General features: G+C 35.7%; 1 protein-coding gene across 8 annotated transcripts in view; it reads right to left on the bottom strand.

The window, feature by feature from the left end:
* Positions 1-10,000: 10,000 nt before the first annotated feature.
* Positions 10,001-26,119, bottom strand: part of LOC115224830 (E3 ubiquitin-protein ligase MIB2-like) — a 75,579-nt gene continuing 59,460 nt past the window's right edge. For 4 of the 8 annotated variants that reach the window (XM_036513597.1, XM_029795767.2, XM_029795769.2 and 1 more), the window contains 5 exons: positions 21,868-21,994; positions 19,038-19,244; positions 15,733-15,905; positions 12,961-13,160; positions 10,001-10,612 (listed from right to left, as the gene is read on the bottom strand). In XM_036513597.1, coding sequence (XP_036369490.1) covers positions 10,599-10,612; positions 12,961-13,160; positions 15,733-15,905; positions 19,038-19,244; positions 21,868-21,994 — 721 coding nt within the window. In that variant the 3' untranslated portion in view covers positions 10,001-10,598. Of the gene's footprint in view, positions 10,613-12,960; positions 13,161-15,732; positions 15,906-17,764; positions 18,212-19,037; positions 19,245-21,867; positions 21,995-26,119 lie in introns of those variants that run through there. The other 4 variants (XM_036513593.1, XM_036513595.1, XM_036513596.1 and 1 more) reach the window with 4 other exon arrangements.

Consider the following 26,119-nt stretch of genomic DNA (forward strand, 5'->3'; position numbering starts at 1 on the left):
TTTGACAAAACCAACAATTGCTTGCATTCACCGATTACAAGCCAGAATATCATAATGGAAGAACGTACAAAGACATTTATATATATCATATTTAAAACAGGAAAACATTAGATAATCAAACATAACAAATACAGTGTACCATTAAAATTAATACATATAATAAAAAAAAAACATGAACAGTTATAAAAATATATACATTTATAATATTAATTTTAATGGTACACAGCATTTTTCCTGTTTGATTATTTGATGTTTTCATTGTTTTAAACATGATAATTTTAATAATTTCTTTGTAACTTCTTCATGATGTTATTCTGGTTTGTAATAATTAACCATATTGATTTAATCAAATTTAATTGAATTTGATTGGTTTTATAGCATTAAAAGATGAATTGAAACAATTTTAGGTCTTGACAATGTATTAATAATTTCTTATTAATCTTTTCTGCATCTTATATCGTGGCTTTTATAATGATAATATACATGTGTGTGCCTCTATTAATAGGTATACAAACAGCCTAATCTTGGATAGTTCTATCCCTCTATGGTTTATATAACCTCACTTTTTCTTTAATAATTAAATATATATATATATAATATGGGTGCCTAATTTGCAATTTTACTACATGAAGGCAGAAATTTATACGTCATTAAAGTGAACAACAGTCCTAACCAGCAGCTAGACATAAGAGTCAAAACATCTCAATAACCACAAAAAGAAGTATCTTAATGAGCTGAAAAGGAGATGAGTCCCCTACAGTCGCAGATAGAGCTAGAATTGTATAGGCAGCAAGCTGGCAGAACCGCTAGCACGCCGGGCGAAATGCGTAGTCGTGAGGTCACGGGTGGAAAGAGTTAATGATAATTCAGCTTCAAAAGGTCGAATCTTGGGCTAAACAACAATAATAAAATGTAAAGACACATTAGATAATATATTCATAGATACACTATGACGGGTAAAATAAAAAAAAGGTGTAGAAGTGTTGATGATGGATAATTAGGGTTTCTTGATTGACCCGAGTTAACTGTCCCTTTGCAGATTCCCCTGCTTTTCATTCACTTTTATCGTACAGCCGTTTTTAATTTTCCTTTGATAGACGGTAATACAGCTAAAAGTTACTTCCCTGGGATTTAACAAGAATTGTCTCCCTTGTCAAAATTACTAGATTCTTTCAAGACACATTTTCATACCTTTCACACACTCAGTATGTTTCTTAAAGTTCTTCGCATTAATCAGTTTTTTTTATTCCATATCTTTTACCTGTCTTTGTCATTAGACTAAGACCATGCTGGAGCACTACATTAAAGGGATTAGTAAAAAAAATCGAAATCATTTTTCCGTTGGTGTCTTTTCTTGAATGGCTCTCATATTGGGATGCAAACAAACCAGCATTGTGATGAAGTGATGGGGGGGGGACAAAGAAAGACACGTGTACATACATTTATGTGGATGTGTACATATCTTTATATACGTACGTACGTACGTATGTATGTATGTATGTATGTATGTATGTATGTATGTATGTATGTATGTATGTATGTATGTATGTATGTATGTAAAAATATCGTGTCACTACGTCGTTTACGACGATGAGTGTTCTAGTTGATCCCAACAACGGAACAACCTTCTCGGGAAATTAATGTGTAAGTGGTTGAGCACTCCCAGACACCTGTACCCTTAACGTAGTTCTCGGGAGAGATACAGCGTGACACAGAATGTGACGAGGCTGGGCCCTTGAAATACAGGTACAAGAGAAGCAGGAAGAGTGAGATAAATTCGTGGTCAAAGAGTACAGCAGGGTTCGCCGCCACCCACTGCAGGAGTCACGTGGAGCTTTTGGTGTTTTCGCTCAACAAAAACTCGCAACAACCGGTTTTGAAATCGAAACCGCTATCCTACGACCGCGATGCCGCTGCCCTGACCACATTGCACCTCTACTAATTATATATACATATATATATTTAAAGTGTATTTTATTTGGAAAGTAGTAGAGTACAAAATAGAGCTCGTTCATCCTCACAATTTCCAGATACCCGGTAATGTTACGTTATGCTTCCAAGTCTAGGTTTATGCATTCATCGGGTGTGTAGCATTTATTAACTACCTGTCTAACATCTCCTTCTTCTTGACTCAAATTTATTGAATTATATACCTATATATATATATATATATATGTGTGTGTGTGTGTGTGTGTGTGTGTGTGTGTGTGTGTGTGTGTGGTGTGTGTGTGTGTGTGTGTGTATGTGTGTGTGTGTGTATTAAATGAAATAAATGAAAAACAGGACTCAGAGGATGTTGTGGTACATATGTTTCGGGTTTTATAGAACAAGTTATTCTTACATCAATGCATAATCGACATAACAGATAGATCAAAAGCCTTTTTCAGCCGCGTGCAATTGCCACACCAAAGACTTGTATCACATTATAAAAGGTTTGAGAAAAACATTTGGTATTGTTTATAATGGTATAAACCTTTTATACCATTTATAAACATTTTATAATGTGATACAAGTCTTTGGTGTAACAAGTGCATGCGGCTGAAGAAGGCTTTTGAACCATCTGTTAAGTCGATTATGCATTGATGTAAGAATAAGTTGTTCTATAAAGCCCGAAACATATGTACCGCAACATCCTCTGAGTCCTGTTTTTCATTTATTTCATTTGATACATATATCCTATCACTAGCTGGCATATACAGGTGCTTACATTTATCAAGTATTCACCCTGAATTTATTGTACCTAACTCATATATATATATATATATATATATATATATATATATATATATATATATATATATATATATATATATATATATATATATATACGGCGAGAGAGAAAAAGAGAGATAGTTAAAAAGAAAACGAGAGAGACAGACACAAACAGACAGACAGAGAGAATAAATGAAAGAGCGAAAGAGAGAGACAGAGAGTTTAATGTGGATTAGTATTAACTGCAATATCGCCCTAATAATATCGTGTATGATAAGATTAGGTGTCTGTATTTACCTTGTTTATTTACATATTCTGTGTAAGTGTGTGGCTTAATGGTTAGCGTATTTGGCTCAGGATGGTTGTCTAGTGAGATCGACACACAGTGGCGCATTGTGTCCTAGAGCAAGACACTTTACTTCACATTCACCCGTTTCACTCAGCTGGCAAAAATGAGTTGTACTTGTAATTCAGAATTATCACATTCAGTGAGTCATAATGAATCTCTACGCTAAAGTTACATGTTTCTCTGGAGTACTCAGCCATGTGCACGTCAATTTCTCGAGCAATCTGTTCCGTTGATCGGATCAAGTGGAACACTTGTCGTAATCGACGGAGAGGCAAGCTATTAACAATGCCATGTCTATTGTTATTGTTGATGTCATTCTTATTGTTATTGTCGCTATTGTGATTGCAATTGAAAAACTGTCTATCATAATATTACAATCATACAAGTTCAAAGTTAATAGTTTTAAAAAAAGGGTGAAAAATATACCAATTTATTTATCATCTCCACTGCTTCCTTTGGTGGTAGCAACTGTATATAAATTTCTACCACCTACCTCCCGCCAGATCTCTAACGTTCACTTGAAAAATCTGTGTGTAGAGATTTCACTGCAGGATAATGATATTTTTCCGTAAATGTAGGATGGCATGTTTATTCATTGTCCAACTTATAGATCTTTGCTCATATACAGAGGACAAACAAAGAGAGAAGATTAAAGGGTATGGGGGAAAGGTGTTTCTTTGGTCTGGAAGATCCTTCATAATGTTTGTAGATGTAGATCAAAATATGCAGGACATAATGAAAGCAAAAAAGCAGTGAAGAAATCGAACTTTTGCTCTGAGTTTAGAAAAAGATCTTACATTTCAGATCATGTTGCCGAGAAAAGGATGCATTAGAAAATAGGACACACGAGATTATAAATGAACGTGATGGGCACGGATTGAAGAGATCTAACGACAACTCAGTTTGATCGGATCGAATCTGAGGTTAAACAACAACAACAACAACAAAGATGTAAGGATACATTAAATCATGTATACCTAGACACACTATGCCTGATAAACAGTCGTGATAGTCACGAGTGGAAATGTTTTATTGATAACTCAGCTTGATCAAGTCGAATCTGGGTCTAAACAACAACAATAAAATGTAAGGATACATTAAATAATGTATTTCAAGATACACAATGCCTGATAAACAGTCGTAAGGTCACGGGTGGAAAAGAGTTAATGATAATTCAGCTTGATATGGTCGATTCTTGGGCTAAACAACAACAATAAAATGTAAAGACACATTAGATAATATATTCTTAGATACTCTATGACAGGTAAAATAGAAAAATAGGTGATGAAGTGTTGATGATGGATAATTAGGGTTTCTTGATTGACCCTAGTTAACTGTCCCTTTGCAGGATTCCCCTGCCTTTCATTCACTTTTATCGCATTGCCGTTTTTAATTTTCGTCAGCTAGACGACAATTCTACTGAGTTACTTCACTGGCATAAAACAAGAGTGGTCTCCCTTGTCATACTTATTGTATACCTTCGAGACGCACATATTCACACGTTTCATGTATGTATGTATGTATGTATGTATGTATGTATGTATGTATGTATGTATGTATGTATGTATGTATGCATGCATGTATGTATGCATGCATGTATGTATGCATGCATGTATGTATGTGTGTATGTGTATATATATATATATGTACGTATGTATGTATGTATGTAAGTATATCGTGTCACTACATAGTTTACATGGAGAGAGAGAGAGAGAGAGAGAGAGAGAGAGAAAGAGAGAGAAAGGGGAGAGTTGAAGACAGACAGCGTATGAAAATAGGTATTTGGTGAAAGAGAGTCTCGGACTGCGAAAGGTTTGGGAATCGCCGCTCTAATGGCCGTGCATTTTAAAGGCTTTCTTATCCATATACACAGAAGCATGCTATGTCGACTAGACTTAAGCGATTTGAATGATAGATGTTTATAGTTAATAGGCCAATGCCATTTGGTATGTTAGTGTAATTATCGTATATTTGGATACTAAGGAATCGATGTATATTCTATAAGATACTCCTCAGATAAATTTATGGACATTAATACCATGGTGGTGATGAAAACGAGTCAGCCCAAGAAAATAGTACAAAAAGTGGCTGTGTCGTAAGTAGCTTGCTTACCAATCACATGGTTCCGGGTTCAGTCCCACTGCGGGGCACCTTAGGCAAGTGTCTTCTACTATAGCCTCGGGCCGACCAAAGACTTGTGAATGGATTTGGTAGACGGAAACTGAAAGAAGACCGTCGTATATATGTATATATATATATATGTTTGTGTGTATGTTTGTGTGTCTGTGTCTGTCCCCCTAGCATTGCTTGACAACCGATGCTGGTGTGTTTACGTCCCCGTAACTTAGCGGTTCGGCAAAAAGAGACCAATAGAATAAGTACTGGGCTTACAAAGAATAAGTCTCGAGGTCGATTTGCTCGACTAAAGGCGGTGCTCCAGCATGGCCGCAGTCAAAATGACTGAAACAAGTAAAAAAGAGTAATTGTCAATATATATTCATAAAGCATAATTCAGAATTCAGTGAAGTTACAAGGAAAGGATTAAATTCATATTCTATTAACAAACAATAGAAACTGTAGCTTCACATTCACGTCGATTCTCAGATATGCATGTTTCATCGCGTTTTGACACGTTATACTAACCAAGGTTGCACAACCATGGCAACCCATCCTTTGTTTGGGCCGTTCCTAATTACTCTGTAACCCAATACAGTCGTATCTTCAATGCAACGGATATTTGAAGGGATATGAGGAGACTTGATCAGGGTTAAAGGAGAAAAAAAAAGAAAGAAGATGAAAGAAAAGAGAAGGAAAGGGAGGTATATAAACGGAAGAAAGGTTATGAAAGGACAAAACGAAGAGAAAATGAAAGGGATATGCAGGGAGTTGAAGCGAGATGCAGAGAGGTATCATGAGGTTCTGGGGAGAGGATTGCATATGATATGAATGTTGAGTTATGCTGAGATATACCTGACGAGAACATTGGATGGTAATTTGAGTAGATATCGATATTCCAGGTGGCCATCCACATTGAATTTGGAATACATTCTGAACGATATGAAAGTTTTGCACAGCAAATATCTCAGTGTGTGAATGCTAAGATTTCCTATTTAAAAAATTGTTATGCACAACCAATATCTTTAGTATTCAGTTACAAATTTAGTTGTAGAAGTGTCTGTACCACTTAAAAGGAATGGATTGATATGGGTAAACGCGGGGGAAGTTTAGTATATATATCGAGAGTATAATTTGAGAAGTAAACGCTGTTAATCTAATAACAGATATTCTTCACTTTCCTCTTTCCATCCTAGCCTTTTCTTTCTATTTATAGAACATTCTTTTCACAGAATCTGTGTATCTGTACGGGCATCTATACATAAATATACAAATATATGCGTACACAAACAACACCGCACGCGCACACGCAGACATACACACACACACACGCACGTACATACATAGATACATACATACATACATACATGCATACATACATACATACATACATAAATACATACATATTCCTCTCTCAAATCCACGCACTAATTGCAGAGGTCATTCAGTTTTTCTATGCTTTGTAAAAGACTAGGAAAGTTAGGCCTCATGATACTCTTAAAACCACCCCGCCGTATAATATATATATATATAATATATATATATATATAATATATATATATTATATATATATGGATATATATATATATATATATATAATATATATATATATATATTATATATATATATATATATATATATTATATATATATGAATATGTATATATGTATGTATGTAGAGGCGAAAACACCTAAAGCGAAAACACCTAAAGATCCACAAGGCTCCAGCAGGGGGTAGTAGTGAACCCTGCTGTACTCTGTCACTCTTTTTCCCTGTTTCTGTTGTACCTGTATTTCAGAGGGCATCTCCTTGTCACACTCTGTGTCACGCTGCATCTCCCCGAGAACTACGTAAGGGAACATGTGTCTGTGGAGTGCTTAGCCACTTCCACGTTAATTTCATGAGCGGGTTTTTCCGATGAGTGGATCAACTGGAACCCTCGCCGTCCTAACTGACGGTGTGCCACATGTATATATATATATATATATATATATATATTATATATATATATATATATATATATATATATATTATATATATATATATATATATATATACAGGGTTTGGGCAAAATAATGGAATACCTAGCATCATAATTTTGAAATATCTATAAAACCCTCAAAATCTTGTTTATTTTTATGTATTCTTTTTTTATTTATTGTTAGTGTTGATTGATATGTTTTGTTAAAGTTGCTGTTTCTTTTCAGATTTTAATTTGTCAAGAAAGTTCTTGCGGAATTTTTAATTTTGGTTTTAAATGATGTATTTCCAAATTAATTGTCGTTAAATTACTTTGACTTTATATATCATTATAAAGCACGTGTTTTGTTCTATCTAATCGTGAGACTCTTTTTCCTTTTGAATAATTAGGCAGTTTTTTTTTCTGGAACATTGAATACAGTATAGGCAAAAAGCAAATTCGTACACTTTTCTTATTCTAGTTCAAGCTAGGCCGAGAAGCTGCTGAAACAGCTAGCGATATCAACGATGCGTTTGGCCAAGGAACCACTAATAAACCTTCAGCACAATGGTGGTTCAAGAAATTTCGTAGCGAATACGAGAGTCTTGAAGATGATAAGCGTAGTGGTGGGCCATCGGATGTTAACAACGATCAACGAAGAGCCTTAGTCGAAGTCAATCCACGCACAACTGTCTGAGAGCTTGCTTCTGAATTAGACATAACCTATACGACAATTTCCACAAAAATTGTCGTAAATACACCAATATCGGTTGCCAAATGATGGTGGTGGTGGGGGAACACCCACACACAAACATACACACACACACACACACACACACACACACACATACATACATAAATATATATATATATATACATATATATATAGAGAGAGAGAGAGAAAGAGATAGATAGATAGATAGATAGATAGATAGATAGATAGATAGATAGATAGATAGATAGATGAAGAAGGTGCCATGCAGTGAGTTTGAACGTGGAACCATGTGGTTGGTAAGCAAGCTACTTACCACACAGTCATTTTGCGCCTATAGGCAGCGAGCTGGCAGAACCGTTAGCACGCCGGGCGAAATGCGTAGCCGTATTTCGTCTGCCGTTGCGCTCTGCGTTCAAATTCCGTCGAGGTCAACTTTGCCTTTCATCCTTTCGGGGTCGATAAATAAAGTACCGGTTACGCCCTGGGGTCGATGTAATCAACTTAATCCCTTTGCCTATCTTTGTTTGTCCCCTCTATGTTTAGCCCTTTGTGGGCAATAGAGAAATATATATGTATATGTGTGTGTGTGTGTGCGTGTATATATATATATATAATATTATTAGAGACAAAACCACTATTTTGCAAAACAAACAAGAAAAGACTTAATCAATACATAAAATTTTATGTATTGATTAAGTCTTTTCTTGTTTGTTTTGCAAAATAGTGGTTTTGTCTCTAATAATATTATATAATATTTTACTATAAATTGGATTTAATCCTAAATCTGATTTTTCCCTGTAAATTTGGATTTATTCCCTAATATTTATTATATATATATATATATAATATATATATATATATATATATATATATATATATATATATATATAATATATATATGCCTTCAGGTTGAAAAATTGCGAATTATCCACCCATATTATTTATAATTGTCCCTTTACCGTTTATTAAATCAGCATTTGAATTCAACGGAGACCTTATAAGCTGACAAGGCGAGGTGGGTTTAACCGCAGACGCCTTGAGAGCTATTGATGTGCATTAAGAGCGTTGAGCATCAGAATTCTAGCTCTATCTTCGACTGTAGGAGGCTCATCTCCTTTTTCAGCTAATTAAGATACTTCTTTTTGTGGTTATTGAGATGTTTTGACTCTTATCTCTAGCCATACCGCTGCTGGTTAGGACTGTTGTTCACTTTAGTGACATATAAATTTCTGCCTTTAGGTAGTAAAATTGCAAATTAGCCACCGATATCATATATATATATACGTTTTCTTATATATATATATATATATATATATATATACGTTTTCTTTAATATATATATATATATATATATACATATATATATTAAAGAAAAAGTGAGTTTATATAAACCATAGAGGGATAGAACTATCCAAGATTAGGCTGTTTGAATACCTTATAATATAGGCACACACATGTATATTATCATTATAAAAGCCAAGAGATAAGATGCAGAAAAGATTAATAAGAAATTATTAATACATTGAGAAGACCTACAATTGTTTCAATTCATCTTTTAATGCTATAAAACCAATCACGTTCAATTAAATTTGATTAAATCAATATGGTTAATTATTACAAGCGAGAATATCTTCATGAAGAACTTACAAAGAAATTATAAATATCATGTTTAAAACAATGAAAACATCAAATAATCAAACAGGAAAAATGCAGTGTACCATTAAAATTAATATTATAAATGTATATATTTTTATAACTGTTCATGTTTTTTTTTATTATATGTATTAATTTTAATGGTACACTGTATTTGTTATGTTTGATTATCTAATGTTTTCCTGTTTGAAATATGATATATATAAATGTCTTTGTACGTTCTTCTTTGATGATATTGTGGCTTGTAATCGGTGAATTCAAGCAATTGTTGGTCTTGTCAAAATATTAGTAAATGTTTATTAATCTTATCTCCCTTTTCTATCTTCGTATACACACACACACACACACACACACACACATATATATATGTAATACATACATACACACACACATATACTCGCACACAGACACACACACACTTTCACTCACACACAGACACATATATATACTTGTACATAAATAATGTCTTTAGAAAATGAAAACAAAACACTTCAAGTTTCTGAATAACTACATTTATTTCATGTAAAATCATTAAGAAGTATGAGGAATGTTTATATATAAATCGTTTTATTATATCATCTTATCCATATTTCATTAATAATATTCGTTATGTAAAGAAATAGCTTTATAAAGATTATATTAGAAATCATCAAATACTACATTTAAGATATATAATGAAGCTTCAACTCTGTTATAATATCATCAACTATGTTTATTAAAACTATAATCGTTAATTAGCACATAATGTAATATTTGTTACTCTAAAAATCAAAACAAATGTCAAATTAATAATTTTCTTATAGACATTTTGTCTTTAAACTAAATATATATTATATATAGGTTTTATATTTAAGCTGAAAATATTTGTATGTTATATAGGAATCATTTCAAGTGAACAAAAGGATTAAATTTAAAACGTCACAATAAAACCGTTAAACAAAGTAAATCGTATCGATCTAGAACAGATTTAATTTCTTCTAAATTGGTTTACTCCTTCAAAAGGTCTCCGCACTCTGTGCAAATGATGTGACAACAATCAAATACCACACTACAAGATCGAATCAAATAAACTTCGTTATCAGGTCCACGTCGCTCTAATGTTTACCTTCTGGAATGACAAATTTGCAAGAGATATTCATCAAAACATCTGAATTTATATATTACACACCGCCATATATATAAAACATAGTAAATAGGGTAATAAAAATAAATTATTATTACCGGTGACCTAGCACAAAAACGAATTAGTCATTAGACTATACGTTATTCATATATAAATACATTAAAAGGCTTCCAAATAAAGAAGCGAGTGATAGATACACAAAAAGGTGATAAATTCATGAAATGGAATGAAAATCAAAAACGTTTACCAACTCAGCTAATCCTGTACTTCTTTACTTGGAAGCCTTTTAATGTATGTATATATATATATATAGTAGTCATTTATATACAACAATACTTCGAGAGCTACAATGGAAAATACTGGAAAATATGTTTTAATGTACAAAGACACACACACACACACACACACACACTCACAAACACACACACACACACACACAACACACACACACACACACACACACACGAAAACACGTGTTGGGTGTATTGATGCCCCTCAATATCTTCATTTGTGTCAATTGTACAAACATGCAGGTACGAAATTCAGGAGATATATTTTCTTTTTCGTTTTCTGTTTCATACGTAAATTTTGAATTGTGTCATATTTGCTGATTGTATATCATCATCATCCTCATCATCATCATCATCATCATCATCATCATCATCATCATCATCATCATCATCATCATCAGTAGTAGTGGTGGTGGTAGTAGTAGTAGTAGTAGTAGTAGTAGTAGTAGTAGTAGTAGTAGTAGCAGCAGTTTTATTATTATTAAGGCAGCGAGCTGGCAGAACCGTTAGCATGCCGTATTTCGTCTGCCGTTACATCCTGAGTTCAAGTCTCGCCGAGGTCGACTTTGCCTTTCATCCTCTCGGGGTCAATTAAATTAGTACCAGTTACGCACTGCGGTCGATATAATCGATTTAATCCGTTTGTCTGTCGTTGTTTGTCACTCCTTTGTTTAACTCCTTGTAGGTAGTAAAGAAATAGGTATTTCGAAGGCGGCGACCTGGCAGAAACGTTAGCACGCCGGGCGAATTGCGTAGCCGTATTTCGTCTGCCGTTATATTCAGAGCTCAAATTCCGCCGAGGTCGACTTTGCCTTTCATCCTTTCGGGGTCGATAAATTAAGTACCAATTACGCACTGGGGTCGATGTAATCGACTTAATCCGTTTGTCTGTCCTTGTTTGTCCTCTCTGTGTTTAGCCCCTTGTGGGTAGTAAAGAAATAGGTATTTCGTCTGCCGCTACGTATTTCGTATATAATCGACTTAATCTGTTTGTCTTCTCTCTGTTTAGTCCCTTGTGGGTAGTAAAGATATAGGTATATCACCCATCGCTATCTTCTGAGTTCAAATTCCGCCGAGGTCGACTTTGGCTTTCATCTTTTCCAGATCGATAAAATTAGTACCCATAATCAACTTAATCCCTCCCCACAAGTGTTGGGGCCTTGTACCTCCAGAAAAAAGGATCATTATTGTTATTTTATTGCCTTTGCACAGCTTTTAACGCTGGAAATGTACTAAGATGTCTGCTGTTTACTACCAGTGAACTAAGGTAACACCTTTTATTTTCCGAGCACTATCCAGAGTATTCGAGCGGTTCCAAGCAGTGCTGTTTTCTGCAAGTGCTCCACATTTATTGCAGCCCCTATTATTATTATTATTATTATTATTATTATTATTATTATTATTATTATTATTGTTAGTAGTAGTAGTAGTAGTAGTAGTAGTAGTAGTAGTAGTAGTAGTAGTAGTAGTAGTAGTTTTATTATTGTTATTATTGTGGTGAGCTGGCAGAATCGTTAGCACGCTGAACGAAATGCTGAGCGATATTTCGTCTGTCGCGACGTCTGAGTTCAAATTCCGCCGCGGTTTGCTTCACCTTTTGTAGTCGAAACTTTAGCCAACCAGACTTACAAATATTCAACCAATTTCTCGTTGAGTGAAGTAATGAAGCAGACAAATAAAGAGGTTAATATACAGAGAGACAGTCATGCTGAGAAATAGATAGATAGATAGACAGATAAATAGTTAGATAGCTATAAAGCGTTTGACGCATAGAAACAGATTGATAGGAAGATGAGTAAAAAGATTAATACAAAAACAACCAGAATGTCAACAAATGAGATTGACTGGTCGATAAGTGAACTAGAAAACTAACGGCGAACCAGTCAGGCAAATATTGATAGAGAAACAAGAAAAGAGATCGACAGATAAATCGCTTGGCAGATAGTGAAAGTGGGTGACAGGCAGAAAGATTGGACAATTGACGGACAAAGAAATTAACATAAAAAGAGACAGATAATGTAGGCATAAAAAAAAATTGCTTACGAATTGTAATTGTGCCTTCTATAGGCTCTCTGCACTTCAAGCACTTTTTGATAGTAGCCTTTTTAAAGCAGTCGTCACAGAGCAATACATGATTGCATGGCTTGAATGATACGATGGCCTGTTTATCAGAACAGAGCCAACACTCTCTGGTATCACTTTGTGGTTCTGCAGCATGATCCTTCTTTGGCTGTGCACTTGTTCTATGGAAGTAAAGGGAGTAATCAGTTAAGGAGACAATATTTACAAAATCAGAACAATTGACTAAACATATATTATACATTAAATATTATAGTTTTAACAATATTTATTCTATATGAAGCTGTGTGTCTATATATAGTACATAAAAATATGTATAAAAATATTTGTCATATAAAAGAGTGTGTACTTATAAAGGTATATATATAGAGAGAGATACACACACACATACGCGCACACACACACACACACCACACACACACACACACACACACACACACACATACATATATGTATATATGCAAACATTTGTATATATGAAATTTCGTTTGTATAAGAAGGCATATGTATGAACCTCTGTTTATAAGAATATGAAACACTATTTCGATGTATAACAAATTGTGTATTTGCCTACTTTCTGAATGCACCTTCACCAGGAAACATTCATGGTGATGATGTGGTCTGGTTGTTGTTGTGAAATAGTAGCTTCGTTTTGTGAATGTTCTCGTAGAGGGCTATAATGATCCTTCGATATGTACAAGGACGGACTTTTGATTGCTGGAGGCAACATGACTGTAACTATTACGTTAGAGAATGTTTCCAAAGTTTGACATAAGGAAGCCATGCTGTGGTGGAGGGTGTTTCATTGTGGAAGGTTAAGGCGTGTGAATCCTTATGTGTAAGAGTAATCATTGTTGAGGCAGCATGTCGTTTATATACCGCGAAAGTGAGTGATTGTGAGAGAGAGAGAGTGAAACAGGGTCAAAACTGATTGCTAGAGTTGATTTTTCATAGATTAGTGTAAAAATCTGATCTATAATAGGATCGACAGGAATCCAGTGATCCATTGGAAAAGAAGTCAATCGATTTACCATTCAAATGCCAGACACAATCGAAGGGCTTTCGCTCATATTGAGAGCAACAACACATCTTTCAGTTATCAAGCATACAGAGGGGAATGAGGACAAGTTTTTATCAGGATTTCAGTGGTCATTAAAGAGAATTAAAGATGCTGGAGAATATAGTTGCATATTGTTAACAGCCGTTTGCATTGTCTTTGAGATTTTGGTAGTCAGAACCATTTAGTCAGAAGGTTGTTATTTTGTTAGAAATGGGACCCGGGTATGTGAGCTAAGTTCGGGATAATCCTTGTATCTGAATTTGTGTGTATGTGAATGCCTTTTTGTGGGTGGGGTAGAGAGTAATGGAGAGAGAGTGAGAGAGAGTGTTGGAGAAAGAGAATGAGAGAGAGAGAGAGAAAGAAAGAGAGAGTGAATAATCTTGTGAGGATTGAGAGGACAGAGATAGCATTAGGGGACACTGTTTGCTGCTAACACATGAACTGTCAGGACCCGTGACTTTATTGCCTTAAAAAGAACAAGAGGGATGGGCTGTTGCACTTGATGTATGTATGTGTGTGTTTGTGTGTGTGCGGTGTGTGTGTGAGAGAGAGAGAGAGAGGGAGAGAGAGAAAGAAAGAGAGAGTGAATAGTCTTGTGAGGATTGAGAGGACAGAGATAGCATTAGGGGACAGTGTTTGAGGCTAACACACGGACTGTCAGGACCCGTGACTTTATTGCCTTAAAAAGAACAAGAGGGATGGGCTGTTGCACTTGATGTATGTATGTGTGTGTTTGTGTGTGTGCGGTGTGTGTGTGTGTGTGTGTGAGAAAGAGAGAGAGAGAGAAAGAGAGAGAGAGAGAGAAAGAGTGAGAGTGCGAGAGTGAGATGGTTTGCCTGATGAAGAGGAAATGAATAGTCTTAAAGGAAATTTTCATTGTATATGCAGAGTGGTTTTGGATGCGGAACAAGTGTTGTTTATAGAACCATTATGGACGAGAAAAGCAAAGGAAAGGAGAATTCCAAAAATTTGGCAAGGAACCAGAAAGACTGTTTGCAGTTTGGGAAGAAGAAGTCGTTGAAGAAAATATCCAGTTTGAAGAGACGATCGATTTTCTCCGACCGTTGTTTCTCATATTCATTGCCTTAACCTCAGCAACATAAGCACGAATATAGAATTTAGAGGAATTTGTACTTTGAGTTTTGGTTGTGTGTGTGATGTAGAAACACATTTCTAAGAGAGCAGTTTCAGTTATCTACTTAGCTGGGTTTGATGGATCAGGAATGAAGGGGTCATGTGCTATCAGGAATAGTTAGCATTACTCTGCTTGAGCTTAAACCAGGCAGCTGACTTGAAATGTTGTGTGTACTTAGAGGTAGGTAGTTATTCGTTTAGTGTCTGAATATGTGGTAGGAAGCCGCTAAGAGGCAGTGGCTGGAGAACCCAATAAGCTCACAGACGATGAAAGCTAGGTAGAGGTTGGCAGCTTGGAATGTCAGCGCCACAGTGTTGATATTTCTAAAACGCAAAAGATGATTACTGACTTAACACAACAGAAAATTTTCCTGAGATAAGATGTCTCATTGAGAATAATTTCATTTTTTATTCCTACTTATCTCGAATGCCATTCATGCGTTTACAAAGCAATTTTAAGATAAAGGCAAATTTTCCTAATATATTTTGCAAACTTAAACAAGAGGCAGTGAGTTTAATTTACATTATCCTGCCATACTTACGATTTCAAAGCAAAATTCCTCAGTTTCTCTCTTAATGATTCGTCCTTTATGATGTCCAATGGCGTTTTACCTCGGTGGTTTTCATGATAACGTTTTCCTCCATGAAATACTAAATAACAGGCTATAACAAACCAATCGGGTTCGTCTTTGCCTAAATTGAATTGAGTGCGAACCTGTACGAGTAAAGAAAATAGTGAAGAAAAAATTATTAGAATAAAACCAATGCACACACATACACACACACACGAACACGCACACCCCCATACACACATATGTATACGTACATATATACATACATACATATATATATATATATATATAAATATATACGAGGGGCGTTCAATAAGTAATGCCCCTGACCCACTTACCATAGCAGTAGAGCAACGAAACTTGGAACAGTTATTAGTCTTTTTCTACATAGGAAGCACCCAGAGTTACGCATTTCTCCCATCGTTTGATGCAGCTCTGAAGACCGTTTTTGTAGAAGACCCCAGCTTGGTCCTCCAACCACGACGTGACTGCAGAAATCAAGGCTGCATCATCTGGGAAACGCTTTCCTTTCAAAAACAACTTCATGGCTGGGAAGAGGTGAAAATCAGAGGGTGCAAGGTCAGGAGAGTAGGGGTGATGGAGGATGAGTTCATAGCTGCACGCTTGTGCTTCTGATCTGGCGACACGCGAGTTGTGGATCTGAGCGTTGTCCTGCAGGAGGAGGATGCCTTTGCTGATCTTGCCCCGCCTCTTGATTTTGATAACTTCTCTTAATTTTCTCAAAAGTGAAGCATAATAGACTCCTGTAATTGTGGCACCCTTTGCCAGGAAATCTGTCTTCACTACTCCGTCCTAGTCCCAGAAGACTGTAAGCATGACCTTGTCAGCGGAGGGCTGCACTCTTGCCTTCTTTGGAGGAGGTGAGTCACGGTGCTTCCACTGCATTGACTGGGCTTTGGTCTCTGGATCATAGTGATGGACCCAGGTTTTATCCTATGCAATCAGTCTTTTGAAAAATTTTGACTCATCTTCTTGGTACATCTCCAAATTCATTCTCGATCAATCGACGCGTTCTTGCTTTTGGAAAGGTGTGAGCAACCTGGGAATCCATCTGACAGACACCTTTTGCATATACAAATGGTCATGAATGGTAGTTTCCACAGACCCGGTACTAATCTTGACCTCATGGGCTATTTGGCGAATAGTTGTGCGTCGATCTTCCAAAATGGCAGCCTCAACTTTACAGACAGATGCCTCATCAATGGCAGAAGGGGCGACCAGATCTGGGAGCTGTTTCCACAGAGTTCCGACCATGTTTGAATTCACGATGCCAGCGTTTTACAAGGTCATATGATGGGGCATCATCACCATAAGTTACTTTCATTTCATCAAAAGTCTCCCGTGGTGTGCGTCCTTTCAAATACAAAAACCGGATCACTGCTCGACACTCAACATGCTCCATTTCACACTTGACTCAGTTCAAACACCTGTAAATCGGAAATCACAATTAGTTCAGAGCTGTGATTTGCCACTTAATCTATGGAGATATAAATAATTGCACATGCAAAATTTCAGCTAGATCAAACAACTGCAAGTGGGTCAGGGGCATTACTTATTGAATGCCCCTCGTATATATATATATATATATATATATATATATATAATAGAAATATTAAAATTACTAAGTCTCTCTAAAAGAGAACAACGGCAGCGTTTCCGGAAAATAATAGTTATCGCCATACTAATATGGCATTCTTATAAAAATAAGAATAAAGCTGTCCGCTTATTAGCTCCATGAGGCCATCGCCTTAAGTTAGCTATTTGATACACAAACTGTATCCATATAACCTTCGAACAAGGGAGGTCAGTCGCTCCACACTACTTGACCGGCAGCTACAGACGCGTTTCGGGGTATTGCCCCTTTTCAATGCAGCGTAGCCAGACCAGTAGGTGTCGCTTCTGACAATCTCTGTTTGAAGGTTTTATTTACCTAGCTAATTGTTTTGATAATTGTTTTGAAAACTAATTAAAACACGGAGATATTATATTCTTTTGAGGAATCTTATCTCTTTATTGCCCACAAAGAGCTAAATATAGAGGGGACAAACAAGGACAAAGGGATGAAGTCAATTACATCGACCTCAGTGCGTGACTGGTACTTAATTAATCGACCCTGAAAGGATGAAAGGCAAGAATTCGTTAATGTTAAACTAATTATTTTTTGGTTGCTAATAAAGCTCGTCAAAATAGTTTAATTCTGTACAACTTTATACCATCTGATCCGGATATTTATACCCTGACAACTAAAACTGCATTGCATTCCATTGATTAATTTAGACAAGAATAATTTTGCAGCAAATGTTGTGATTGGCAAACTCAGTATACATTTGCTTGCCGAATCTGAACACAGTTTTCTTTTTGTTGTCTCCTATGATAACTACTCTCTTTGTGAAGTTATGATAATTTTATTCCTCGTCTCACGGAATGACTGAAAAAAAATGATATATTATTATAATGTTTACTAATTTCTATAAATACAAAAATGTTTTTAGTAATACAGATGGTCGATGGGTTTAGGTCATAAGACAAAAATCCAGAAATAGCGAATGTAAGGAAATTATCTCAAAATCAGAATACCAAAAATGTTGAAGATCGAACACTCAGAATGTCTGTTGAGTTTCATGCAATCCCAATTCTCTCTCAAAACTATATTTTCTGCCTTACGTCTACATGTATCATATAACAACCTACTCAGTCACATTCATTTATCTGATCAATCTCATCAATGTTCAGTCTTTTGTCTATTCCTTCCTCTGTCTGTTCAGCCTCTGCACAACCTGTTCAGTCCCAGTTCTCTTTGTTCAGTACATCTCTAACCGTCAACTTCCAGCAGTATTTATTTAGTTTGTCGTTAAGTGTTCAATCCTATGATTATCTGTTCAGTCCTACTCAGTAGGATTTTTATGCCTGACGTGATATACATCTATAATAGAGAGCCTTGCAATGGTCATGTCTCACGTTCTCAGACTCTCACTTCTCATTCTCTCTCACATATTACTACATCTCTTAAACACACCCTATTTCCCATTCCTTTCCTCAGACTCTCTCCTACACAAACATTCTCTCTCTATCCCTCTTTCTCTCTCTCTCTCTTTCTCTCTTTCTCTCACGCACGCACAAACACAGTATCTCTCTAACACATTCTTACACAAGCACTCACTCACATACATTCACGTGCACATGTAGTTAGAGGCAAATTATTCTCGCATAGACACATGCAGACAGTGCATTAATAAAGTCTAGACGTCACTTACTTTTTTTAGTATTTCTGAATCTTTACGAGGAGTGATTTTCCTATTTGAGACGGCCAGATGTAAGCAAGTGTCGCCATCATCGTCTTTGGCATTGATATCGGCTTCTTTTGATATCAATAATTCAATCGAACCCATATAGCACTCTCTCACAGCTAAGTGAAGCGGCGTCATTTGACTGGTGCATCGAATGTCTATCTGCGCTTGTCCCTAGAAGAAAAAGACGACATTGGTGATAATATGTGTCGTTAGTGGTGACGATGTTGCTGGTGGTGATGATGGGTAGATGGTGGAGGTGATGAGGATGGTGGGAAAATAGTAGTGATGATGATAGTGTTGGTGGTGAGAATGTTGGTGATGGTGATGACGGTGTGGATGGTGGAATGGTTGTGGTTGATATAATTTTAAATGGTAGTAGTAGCAGCAGCAGCAGCAGCAGTAGTAGTAGTAGTAGTAGTAGCAGCAGCAGCAGCAGTAGTAGTAGTGGTAGTAGTAACAGTAGTAGTATTAGTATTAGTATTAGTAGTAGTTGTGGTAGTAGTAGTAGTAGTTAAAATGGTGGTATTGAGTGTGTTGGTAATTACCACGTTGAAAGTGGAGGTAGTAGTATTCATGATGGTGATAATGATGGTTATACTGGTGATGGTGGTGATGGAAGCGGTTGAGATGATAGAGAGGGTAGTGGCGTAGGCATTGATGTGGCGATTCTACCACTACTATGGTAGTAGTTGTATCGTCACAACTAGCATAAGTGGAGAAGGTAGGTGGTTTTCGTTGTGGTAGCATGATGGTGGTGGTGGGGGTAGTGATGTTGTGAATGTAGTACTGATGATGATGATGATGGTGATGATTGCGGTAAAGGTGATGTCGGTAATGGTGTTAGTGGTGTCTGTGTAGGGAATTTTGAGGAAAAGTGTTAAGAACTTGCAACGATATATGTAATTTAAATATTTACGGAAAGCTTCTCTTTCGTTTAAGCCTTCCCCATGTGTTGTTAGTAAGTACTTTCTTCTCATTTTTCTCTCTTTTTTCTCTTTTATTCTTCCCTTTTTCTCTTCCTTTATTCTTCTCTTCCTGGTTTCGATTTGACCCTACTAATACACTCCCTATTTTTAGGTCACTTTAAATAAAACACTTGATTCAATAACACTGTGTATAAACTCTATACTTAGGATGACCAATTTTAAATACTATTGGATTTTACTCATGAGGTATTCGAATCTTATATGTATACCATTCTGTGTGAAAACAAAATGAATCTACAAATCAAATATCCCTACACATCTCACATCTATTTTCTCTCCTCCACCTCACTCTCTATTTTGTATCTTATCTACATTAACTATTACTTAACCATCCTCACACACCGTCTCCGATGAAGGGATATAATAAATATCCTGAAAACAGCTGTAAGACCTTCTATATATAAATGTTTTAAAATCTATGCAGCCTTGGTCTTTTTATCGCATTACGGAAAAAAAATGTATATACACGCGCTGACATATGACCAAAGTTCAATCCCTTATTCGCATAATCACTGAACCTGGAACTTAACTATAATCTCGCTGTAGCACTTATTCAGCGTTACCTGATACATTTGGGTCTTAATGACACCATTACCTCTCATAACCTCCTATATATATATATATTTATATATATGTGTGTGTGTGTGTGTGTGTGTGTGTGTGTGTGTGTGTGTGTGTGTGTGTGTGTGTGTGTGTGTGTTGTGTGTGTGTGTGTGTGTATGTATGTATGTATGTATGTATGTATGTACGTATGTATGTATCGCTTTTTCTGTTGTTTGTTTCAGTTATTAGACTGCGTCTGTGCTGGGGAAGCACTTTGAAGGTTTCTTAATAGACACATCTACCCGAGTTCTAATATTTAAAGGTCTGGTTTATGCATGTTCTATCAGTATCCTTGAAGTTACTCTGGATTTAAGTACCGAATTATACCAGCCACATCATTAGCCAAACGAGTGTTTAAGATATGTAAATAAAAATGTTCATCATCCAAAATGCATAAATTCTAACAACAAAAATATATCTAAAAATTTTCTACAGACATTGCTTGTCTTCCAAGTCACATTTTGAGGTTCATCCCTACATCAGGGCAACCGAGGCAAGTGTCTTCTATTAAAGCTACGAGTCAAACACAGCCTGATAAGTGTAGACGGATATACGACGGTAGATGGAAGCTGTATAGAAGCCGTCAGTGTATCTGTGTCTAGGTGTTAAATTTAATTTGTCTTTGTGTTTAGTATCAAACAGTGTCTCAATAAGAAAACTATATTAGCATATGCCAGATCGAAATTTAAGCTAACCGTCACCGCACTGAGAATAAGGTTTCTAGTCAGGCCCACAGTTGTAATTATAATTCAGAATCCTAGCAATATTTCAAAGAAACAGTTCAACAATTTGTTTCTTCACTATAATCTGGAAGTGTATGTGCCTCTATGAGTAATACACGTGATAACGTTCAGATTTTAAACTAATCGAAATGCAACGTAGATAGTTTGTAAATATATGCTGTAAAGATGAGATAACTAGTCCAAAATGTGGTAATCTTACTAAAAAATATAATCATTGTTACCCATGTTTTAGTTATTTAGCTTTGTAGTTCGATTCCCTTGCTTAACTGGAATGTAAGGGTTGGAGAACCTTTAAAATGTATTTCGTACAAACAATGGAAAAGCATTTTGACTATATGTCCAGGATAGAAGACCTCAGCTTATATGAATGCATGGTTAGTGGTCCAATAAATTAATCTCTAAGTTTGATTTGTAATTAAATGAAATGAGATTTGACAGAAGTGCAAGGAGGCCAACACTTACCACAGTGAGGAGTGTTTTAATAATATCTTTGCGCCCATTTACAGCAGCGACGTGTAATGCAGTAAAACCGTCATCTTTCTTAACATCGACAATGTCACGGTGTTTCTCCAGAATCCTTTCAGTTGCACTGAAGAATAATGAAAAATAATCAAAATAAAAGTATCATTAAAAGGATAGTTTAGCTTTGAAGTATAGAGCCATAATGAGTTTACAAGAAATGTATGCGGTAGGAAAGACGGACTTAGAATCAAAACGATAAATAGGTAACAAGTTTATAGTTTTTAATGGAAGGAATATACGTTAGTCAGAAACACATATGTGTGTGTGACAATCAAATGCATATACATATACGCGCGCACACACACACACACATTTGAGAATGTGTGAGTGTGTGTGCATCTGAGAAGATTTCAGGCGAGACTTTTATGAATTTGAAAGAAGTCCTCCAAAGTGCAAGTGTTCCAGGACTCTTGTCACAGACTCCTTCATCTTAAGAACGACTTCTCCGGCACTCCTACTTCAACTTGAAGAACAACTGAAAGTCACAGAGAGTAAACCTCGAGTGTAGGAAGTATAAGGAATAGTTTTGATGCCTATCCTTGTTAAGTAATTGGTTACTTAGATGCTTGTTCCAGAGAACCTTGGAAATAAACTTTACACAAATTTTGTGCATTCTTTTATTCCGTCATTCTTTCACTTGTTTCAGTAACTTGACTACGGCCATGCTGGAGCACCACCTTTTTTTTCGAGCAAATCGACCCCAAGGCATATTCTTTGTAAGACTAATACTTATTCTAGCGTTATCTTATGCCGAACCGCTAAGTTACAGTGACGTAAACATACCAACATCAGTTGTCAAGTAATGGTGAGGGAACAAACACAGACAGAATTCTTTCAATTTTCGCATACCAAATCCACTCATAATGCTTTGATTCTCCCGAATCTACAGTAGAAGACACCTGGCCAATATGCCGAGGAATAGGACTGATGTTATTCAACATCCCACATCTCACATTATCTCTCACCTCGTCTCTACCGTCCTTGAACCTCTTGCGGCAGTGAAAATCAGATTCTTGGCTTATGCAACTTAATCTATGAACTGTCTGGAGCATTTTATAAGTTTCCATATCTTGCGCAGTTTAACTCAAAGCTTTATTACATAACGAATTTCCAAACTCCCGACTGCATTTTGCAAAGTTAGCAGTGACAAACTGTGTTTAGTAGATAGTGCTCAAGATACAGTTACAACAGTAACTGATCCTTCGAGAAGGTTTGGGCATGTTGCGCATCCGTTATTTCAGAAAACAATTTTATCTTTGTGAGGATCTTTTTTAGTGATTTAGGTTGTTTGTAGCTTTTAATGATTTTATGTATGTTTAGAATTTCCTTTAATTTGGGGTCCTCCTCACAAAAGCAAAATTATTTTCTGAAATAACGGATGCAAAAGTAAAAAACGAAAATTTAAAAAAAAACCTTCTAGAAGGATCAGAATTCCTCTTCAAAGAGGGACAAATATTCAAGATCAAATCTAATTTTACTTGTGTTTCAGAAAACATAATTTATGTCATAAGATGCTCGGGCTGCCACAAAAACTACGTAGGGTGCACGGGATTATCGCTCAGGCGCAGATGCACTCTGCATCGACAACAGATTGCATTCCCAGAATACAGAATGATACCCTTTAGTGAACATATTGAGAAATGCGCAAAGCAGCTACTACCACAATTTTTAATCATTCCATTCTATCAATGTGCTATTGGAACACCAACACAAATTAACTTAAACAAGGAAACATTCTTCATTGAAAAATATAAACCAAAACATAACCATTCTAACATTTTTATACAAGGCAACTCATCTCATTGAAAAAAATAAAATAAAATAAAGCGATAATCTCCCTTATAGCGGAAGAAATCCCTGATTACCTTCCCTTGCCTGGAGCTCTTCACTTCATAACAAAGACATGACGCGATGGAGGTAAAGAAATTTGAGAAATTTGAAACGAAAATGCGAAACCGGTTATTGAGACTAAAAAGTAGAGGCATAAATAATGTGACACCCATGCTCTCCTGCTTTTATTCAAAAACCATCAGTCGACCTACTTATTTCATTTTGTCTGATTATATTCTAAATTAATCAATCGGCCATTCGGTCCATCCGTTCGTCCATTCATCCGCCTCACCGTGTGTCTATCTGACTGTTTATCTATCTATCATCTATCTATCTATCTATTATCTATCTATCTATCTATCTATCTATCTATCTATCTATCTATCTATCTATCTATCTATCTCTCTATCTCTCTCTCTATCTATCTATCTATCTATCCATCAGTCTATCTGTCTGTCTGTCTGTATGTATGTATGTATGTATGTATGTATGCATGTATGTCTCTCTGTCTCTCTGTCTACCTACCTACACTGGTGGTGTAGTGAATGGAGAAAGCTTTGTTTACAATGTTTGCAGTTGTGTATGCTTGTCAAGAGCAGGGCGTATTAGCCACCAACGGAGCTGCAGATGCAAAATATAAGTTAGTCGTACAGCGCACAAGGTTCATAATATTATATAGTGGTACGCCACGCGTCAATTTCCAAGCAACTAAATATATATATATATATATATATATATATATATATATACACATATGAACTTTATTCAGGGACCTTTTGAGCAGGATGGGCTACTCGACCAGAAAAAAATTCTACCTGGGCATCACCAGGAAGGCCATGTGCTGTTTATCTTGATATGAGATCACCATGTCGCGCACATATGGTTATGATGCATGAGTCTGATGTACCCTTATCAGGTATGTAGTCAAGATAGGTAAATTGGGCTTCGTATATTTGTATCCCAGTGTCACTTTGATGGTACGCGCTGCTCTCTCACTCAATATCAATTGTAATGGCTTCATTTTTCTCAAAAGGACAGAAATTTGGGGGTTAGTAGAATATATCGACCCCATTATTCAGCTGGTACTTATTCTATCGACCCGAAAGGATGAAAGGTAAAGTCCACCCCAACGGAATTTGAACTCAGAAGGTAGAGATGGGCGTAATACCGTTAAGCATTTCATCCGGCGCGCTAACGATTCTCCCAACTCCCTACCTTAAAAATGATAATTATAATAATAATATAATAATAATAATAATAATAATAATAATAATGATGATGATGATGATAATAATAATAATATAATAATATAATAATGATGATGATGATAATATAATAATAATAATAATAAATAATAATAATAATAATAATAATAATAATAATAAAAATAATAACAACAACAACAACAACAACAACAACAACTCAAATTAGAGAATGTGCAACCAGCACAATGAAACAGTTTACCACATCATCTCGTGATGCCCTCTCCTCACCAAATCTGGTTATATATACAAACACGACCAAATAAGCAATGGTATCCCCTGGACAATATGCGAATATTACAATATTAAAACTGATAATAGGTAGTATAAATATGCACCAAACAAGGTACAAGACAGCGACCAGTCCACAATTATCCGGCATATGCCGGTTGAAACCGACAAATAATTAAATCTAATGAAACCGACAAATAATTAAAGCTAATGAAACTGACAAAAAATTAAAGACGTAATAATCAAGGATCGGGGGCAAAACAACACCTGATAATTGATAGACATTGCAGTCCGCTCGGATGAAAATATTGTCCTAAAAGAGGTGGAGAAATTGTCCGAGTACAAAGACATCGAAATTGAAATATTGAAGATATGGGGCATGAAGGTAAGAAGCAATACCAATGAAGAAAATTCGAACATTTTATTGTCCCCTGAATTAAATAAATTCAACTTTATAGCACTTTTAACGAAGATATCGAATCTATTTTCAGAGTTTTCCAATCAGGCATGGTTTATATGTGAGAGAGTAATTACAGTAATTATACAGTAATTATACAGTAAATATTAATGCAGAAATAAGGCTGACAATTATAATTGATCAACAGAATTAATGAAAAATTCTGTTCCAAAACAAAAGTTGGTGAACTTAATAGCATTTTATCTGAAGAAATTAAGAGTGTTTTCAGAGTTTTTCTATAAACCATAGTTTTTCTGTTATAGCATATGTAAATTGTTAAATAATTCAAGAACCAGACTAGTATTACAAGGAACCTTACCGGTAAAACGTAGAGGCGTATAGTTTTCGATTGTATTTAGCTTCTAGAACGTTCTTTTTAGTAACCAACAATAGTCGGCAGACATAGAATAGC

Source organism: Octopus sinensis, linkage group LG26 (assembly GCF_006345805.1).
Source record: "Octopus sinensis linkage group LG26, ASM634580v1, whole genome shotgun sequence".
Lineage (NCBI taxonomy): Eukaryota > Metazoa > Mollusca > Cephalopoda > Octopoda > Octopodidae > Octopus > Octopus sinensis.